We start from the raw sequence: 6,812 nt of genomic DNA on the forward strand, positions 1-6,812 counted from the left end.
TATATATAAAGTAAAAAATGCAAAATAAACCTTAAAATAAAAATAAGCATAAGAATTGAAAGTAAGCATTTAAAACTACTGTAGTAACCTGATATTTAGGACATGGAGACATATGCTCAGTGTTTTGCACTATGTACTTGGCAGCACCAAATAAAGTAGGGATGGTGGCACATGCCTGCAATCCCAGCACTCAGGAGGCAAAGGCAAGAAAATCAGAAATTTAAGGTCATTCTCAGATACCTATCAAATTTGAGGCCAGTCTGGGCTACATAAGACCATCTCAAAAAAGAAAAATACAAAACAGAACTGCCTAATATAGTACCTTGCCCAAAAGTAGATAGACAACAATACAGACTTTTTTCACTTCTGCCCCAGTGATATTTCTACTATCCCAATCTTTAATTAACATCTAATATTTCCATGAAAAATGGTAAGCCATACTAGCTGCTATACTTGGGCAGATCCTTGGCTATACAGACTAACTAGACTTAAACACATACTTTTTCTTCTCATTAACGTTAACACGTAAGACAGGAAGTTTAATGTGAACGAAAAAGAATAAAGATGCAAAGTTGTCACAAATAATGAACTCAACAGGTGACACTTAAAAGTGAATTTATGCCGGGTGTGGTGGCACACGCCTGTAGTCCCAGAACTCGGGAGGCAAGGCCAGCCTGGTCTACACGGTAAGTTCTAGGCCAGCTGGTACTACAGGGAGAACCTGTTTCAAAAAGACTGAAAAAAAAAAAAGTAAGTTTACAAAGCAAGTGCCCAGAAAGTGTCCAAACTTTCTTTGGACTTCTAAGACCATTCAAGGTAGTAGAATCTTAGAAATTTAATATACATCATGCTTTGGTCAAAACCAACATGGTATTTGGACAAAGAAGTAAACAGAATTTATCTTTCCTTGATTTTTTAACGTGGTGGTCCTTTTAATAAGGTGATGCTATACAGCAGTCCCTTCTGCATGAAATAACTACCATCATCACAACTTCGGCTGAGCCTGATCACTAAATATAGTCACAACTGGGCTTGTTGATAGTTGTGCTCATTCATTAAAGGAGTGCCAAGCAGGGTTACTGGACCCTCACCTGAGTATCCAGCCACTCTTCCCAGCCAACTAGTCCAGCCTTGGAAGACAAAAGAAAAATGAGGAAGAACCCAACAGAGGGATGCTTTTGGAAGCCCTTGTCAAGAAACTCCAATGGACTCTCACATGAACATTTGAAAATTGCCCTGTTCTGACTTTTCTTCTAGTTCCCTGTCTGGAACTTGTAATGCTAATTATTCTTGCCTTTACTTCTTCACAACTCTACTCATGATTCAAGAACTTTTTTTTCCCCTTAGAGATAAGAGCTATGCAATTTGGGAGTCTTTTAGACCCACTGAAGGGATACTCCAATTGCCTCACCTTGCATCCCTGTTCAGAAGAATCCAAGAGAAAAAAAAACAAAAAAACAAACATGGTGTTTGGACAAAGAAGTAAACAGAATTTATCTTTTCTTGATTTTTTAACATTCCTAAGATAAGGTTCTATACTATTATAACTGATTCAAGTTATATTTCTATGTCATATCAAATATATAAGGCTGTCCCTGCCAATTTACAGATTCACAAATGGCATAGAAGAAAAAAGTATCCTGAAAAAGTTAATAGGATCAAAAGCACTTGTCTGATGAAAAATTACTCCCATAGGAGTCAATAATAAAACAAAAAATGATCAACCAAGCCAGGCATTGTGGCATATATCTGTAATTCACTTAGAACACTGAGGCAGGAGGATCATAAGCTTGGGGCCTGTCTGGGCTACATAGTGAGATCCTAAGTAAAAACCAAAATGAAACAGAAACTCATACATTAAACTCATACCATATAGTCAGTTTTTATGTTTTTTTTTTCCATAAAATACAAAAATTAAGGTCTTTAATAAAAAAGGAAGTATGAAAGAAATTATAAAATACAGGCCAGCTGTAGCAGCACTCTAGTGGCAGAGGCAAGGTGGATCCAGGCCAGTCTGATTTACATAAGGAGTTCTAGCCCTGCCCCCCAAAGAAAACCAAAAAACAGCAACAACAAATGCAGGAAGTAGGTGTTGTGGTTCAGGCCTGTAATTATACTTACTTGAGAGGCTGAACCTGGAGGATTACAAGTTCAAGGCCTACCTGGGAAATTTAATGAGATAACTGTTTTAATTTTTTTTTGGAAGAGGATTTATTTGGTTCATAATTCCAGGCTCCAGTCCATCATGGCAGGGAAGTCAGAGTATCAGGAGCTTGAGGGAACTGCTCACATTATACCCACAGTCAGGAGCAGAAAGCAACTTCATTTCTCCTTTTATTTTGGACTTATTCATTGTTAAGACAGAGTCTAGCTATGCAGCCCTAGCTGGCCTGGAACTCAATATACAAACCATGGTGGGAGTTGGAGAGATGGTTCAGTGGTTAAGAGCACTGGCTGCTCTTGCATTAGACCCAGGTTCAGTTTCTAACACCACTTGGTGGCTGACAGTCTGTAACTCCAGTTCCAGGGGGATCTGATGCCCTCTTCTGACATCCATGGGCACTGCATGACAGGGGTGCACTTTTAACAAAAAAACCAGACTGGTCTTAACACTCAGAGATCTACCTGTCTCTGCCTCCCAGGTGCTCGGATTAAAGGCATGTGCCACCAAGTTCAGTTTTGGACTTTAAAAAAACATTCATTCATTCATTCATTCATTCATTCATTCGGGAGGGAGGGGCTTGTGTGGACGCCAGAGAACAACTTTTGGAAATTAGGTCTCTCCTTCTATCGTATGGGTTCCAGGGATGGAACTCGGGTCATCGGGCTTGACAATGAGTGCCACTACCCAATGAACCATCTCACCAACTGACTTCCTCCATTTTTTTTATATAGTCCTGGATACCCTGCCCAGGGAAATGATACTACCCACAGTGGGTGTGTCTTCCCACATCAATTAATGTAATTAAGATAACCCCTCACCGGGCTGGAGAGATGGCTCAGTGATTAAGAGCACTGGCTGCTCTTGCAGAAAACTTGGGTTCAGTTCCTGAAACCCATACAGAGGCTAACAACTATCTGTAATTCTAGTTCCAGGGCATCTAAGGCCCTCTTCTAGCCTCTGCAGGCACTGTACACATCTGACGCACTTATATACATACAAATAAAACATTCATACACATAAAATAAAAATAAACAAAATAATAATTAAATTAAATTTTAAACAGATAATCCCTTACAGTGCTAAAGAGATGGCTCAGTGGTTAAAAGCACTTGCTGCTCTTCCAGAGGACTAGGGTTTGGTTCCCAGAATGCATGTCAGGTAACTCAAAACCTGTAACTCCATCTCCAGTGAATCCCAAGCCCTCTTCTGGCCTCCACAATCACTGACATGCACATGGCATATTCACACACATACATATAAATTAAAAAAAAAAAAAATCTTAAGGATAATTCCTCACAAACATTTTCAGAGGTTCATCTTCCAGGTGATTAAAAAAAAGTGTAATTAATTAAAAAATCTGGGATGAAGCATGGTACTAGAATGATTAGCTAGCATGCACAAAGCTAGCACTGGAGAGTGGGGTGGTTATTGGGCTGGAGAGATGGCTTAGTGGTTAAGAGCACTGTTGTTCTTCCAGAGGACCTGAGCTCAGCTCCTAGCACCCGTGTACATTGCTGAACTTCAACTCCAGGGGATGAGAAGCCCTCTTCTGGCCTTCATGGCAACTGGCATGCACACACATACACACACACACACACACACATGTAAAAGTTTTTAAAATCTTTTTTAAAAAGGTCTAAGAGGGCTGGGTGTGGTGGCACAGACCTTTAATTCCAGCATTCAGGATGCAGGTGGATCTCTGAGTTGGAAGTCAGCCTGGTCTACATAGAGTTCCTGGCCAGTCCAGGTTACACAGTAAGACACTATCTTAAAAAAATAAATAAACAGTAGCTGGGCATGGTGGCCTAGGCCTTTGATCCCAGCACTCAGGAGGCAGAGGCAGACAGATATCTGTGAGTTTAAGGCCAACCTGGTCTACCTAGTTGAGTTCCAGGACAGCTGGGGCTACAGGGAGACCCTGTATCAAAAAGACCAAATATATAAAATAAAAAATAAGAAAATAAATAAAGACTATATTAGTTATAGAGGTTTCTCAACCAGTGAGAGCCCTCAGGAGCAGAGGCAGGAGGATCACTGCAAGTTCAAGGTCAGCCTGGGCTACAGTGGAACACTGTCTCAAAAAATCATAATCTCCAGGTGTGGTGGTGCATGCCTTTAATCCTAGCACTTGGGAGGCAGAGGCAGGCAGATCTCTGTGATTTCAAGGCCAGCTTGATCTACATAGTGAGTTCCAGGGCAGGTGGGCTACAGGGAGACCCTGTCTCAAAAACATCAAAAAAAAAAAAAAAAAAATCATAATGAACAGGACAGACAGAAATCTGATAAAGGTATATATTTTTATGTTAGATCATATATGTGTATTCTTATGTTCACATACAACACCAAATGCTCACTTTTCTTTTACTGCAAACTTGTTACTTATCTATTACTTTTCTTACCTCTTGTGTTAATTTTGGTATGGACCTCAAGCTGGGGATCACTTGAAACCATACAAGGCCACCAAGGATAGGTTCCCACCTTGGACCAAACAAGATCGCCAACCTGGAACTTAACAGCAGTGGACATTTCTGTTGTTGGAACAGAAGAAAGTATTGGCTGAACCTACAGGGAAAGGTCACAAAACTCCATCAGAAGAGAATTTTTTTAAAGAAAGAAAGAAAACAAATCAAAACAGTGTACTATATATAAAGCACATTTAAAGTGCTTACAAGGAATGGAGAGAAGATTCACATTTGTCAAACAAGGGTGAGGAACTGAGTTAAAATCCCCAGAACCAGGGCTAGAGAGATGGCTCAGTAGTTAAGAGCACTGGCTGTTCTTGCAGCATCCCAGCACCCACATGGAGGCTAACAACTGTCGGTAACTACTGTTCCAGGGGATTTGACACCCTCTGTCCTCTGTGGGCATTGCACAACACAGGTGCACTTGCATACATATACATGCACACATTACACACACACACACACACACACACACACACACACACACACACAATAAAAATTTTTAGAAAGAAAAAATTTAGATGCTTAAAAAAAGAATTCCCAGAACCCATGTGAAGCTGGGACATAGTGCACATCTGCTACCCCAGTGCTCCTATGAGAGACAAGAGAATCTCCAGATGCTCATGGTCAGCTGCCCTGACTCACACAGCGGTGAACAACAAAGAGACCACGTCACAAACAAGGTGCAAGGCAAGGACTGACACCCAAGGTTGTCTTCTGACCACCACACATACCTGCACTCACACACATGAACCCATACATGTACACAAAGTGCTTGCAATGTAAAATTTATCTTGAATTATACCCTTCTCTGATATTTACTATCTTTAACTAGCAAAGGGTGAGAAATCTGAAAAAATTAATAAGCCCATTCACAATACTGAAAACAGGACTGATGGTTTCTGTTACCAAGTTAATGATAATAAAGCATCTTGAGAGTTCAGATCATGGTTTTTAAAAGGAAAACAATTCACAGAAAATACCTACTCCTAAAACACGGTCTAAGATTTATTATCCAATTTCTGAAACAAAGACAGCTATGGCGCTTTTTAACAACACATTGCTAAGACTCGGTTGCTTCACTCACACCTCTTTCTTATATCACACCTGGTCACTGTATTCAACAAAGAGACTCACCGGGATGGCCTCCTTGAGTATGGGTTCTTCTCTTGGTTTATCTGGTGCAGGATCCACCCTCTCATTTGGTCTCTAGGTGAAAAAACGTAGGGGATAGAATAAAGTGGCAGTAAATCAAAGAACTTGGATATACATAAAAACTCAGAGAAAACTAAAAGCAAGAGCATAAAGAACATGGAATAAGACCATGTATTCAAACACATAGTGTTGTGTATTAATGTTCATCTTCCCATTCCATACCATAATTATAGCCCCTACTGCATATTTTATCACTTAAAAAACAGGTTTTCTTACATACATAGGATTAGGGTTGACTTCTAGGGATTGGATAACCTATCGGGGGCTCCTCCCTAGAGAAGACTGATTTTCACTCTCTTAGTGGCCACTGATTGCCTGTAGCTCTTCTTCTGGAGATAGGACCCTGTGCCCTATTCATGTTGGCATGTCCACTGGTGGTGTCATTATGCAGATCTTGTTCCACAGCCATAGTTGAGATTTCATGGGTACAGCATCCCTGCCATGTCTAGAAGACACTATCTCACAGCAGGTGTCCTGGGCTCCTGGCTTTTTGTTTTGGGGTCTTTTGGTCTTTTTGAGACAGGGTCTCCCTGTAGCCCCAGCTATCCTGGAACTCACTGTGTAGACCAGGCTGGTCTTGCAGTCACAGAGATCTGCCTGCCTCTGCCTCCCAGGTGCTGGGATTAAAGGTCCATGCCACCACGCCTGGCTAAAAATTTTCTAAGTAAACTGTTTTTTTCCTTTTGAAAATTGCATTTATTATTTGCATGTGTGATGTATGTGTGCATACATGGCGGCTAACAACCATCCCTAACTCCAGTTCCAGAGGATCTGACGCCCTCTTTTGATCTCTCTGGGCACTGCATGACACGGGTGCACTTACACACATGCAGGCATAACACTCACACATAAAATAAAAATAAATACACCAGGGCTGGAGAGATGGTTCAGCAGTTAAGAACACTGGTTGTTCTTGCAGAAGACTGGGGTTTGAATCCCAGCACCCATATGGCAGCTAACAACTGTCCATA

The 6,812-nt window shown here is 40.9% G+C and overlaps 1 protein-coding gene across 6 annotated transcripts in view; it reads right to left on the reverse strand.

Moving 5' to 3' along the window:
* Positions 1-6,812, reverse strand: part of Nsd3 (nuclear receptor binding SET domain protein 3) — a 117,471-nt gene that overhangs the window by 58,670 nt on the left and 51,989 nt on the right. For all 6 annotated transcript variants that reach the window (XM_017801843.2, XM_017801847.2, XM_017801846.2 and 3 more), the window contains exons 3-4: positions 5,764-5,835; positions 4,564-4,726 (exon numbers count right to left, since the gene is read on the reverse strand). In XM_017801843.2, coding sequence (XP_017657332.1) covers positions 4,564-4,726; positions 5,764-5,835 — 235 coding nt within the window. The remainder of the gene's footprint in view (positions 1-4,563; positions 4,727-5,763; positions 5,836-6,812) is intronic.

Source organism: Nannospalax galili, unplaced genomic scaffold (genome assembly GCF_000622305.1).
Source record: "Nannospalax galili isolate Female #2095 unplaced genomic scaffold, S.galili_v1.0 scaffold924, whole genome shotgun sequence".
NCBI lineage: Eukaryota > Metazoa > Chordata > Mammalia > Rodentia > Spalacidae > Nannospalax > Nannospalax galili.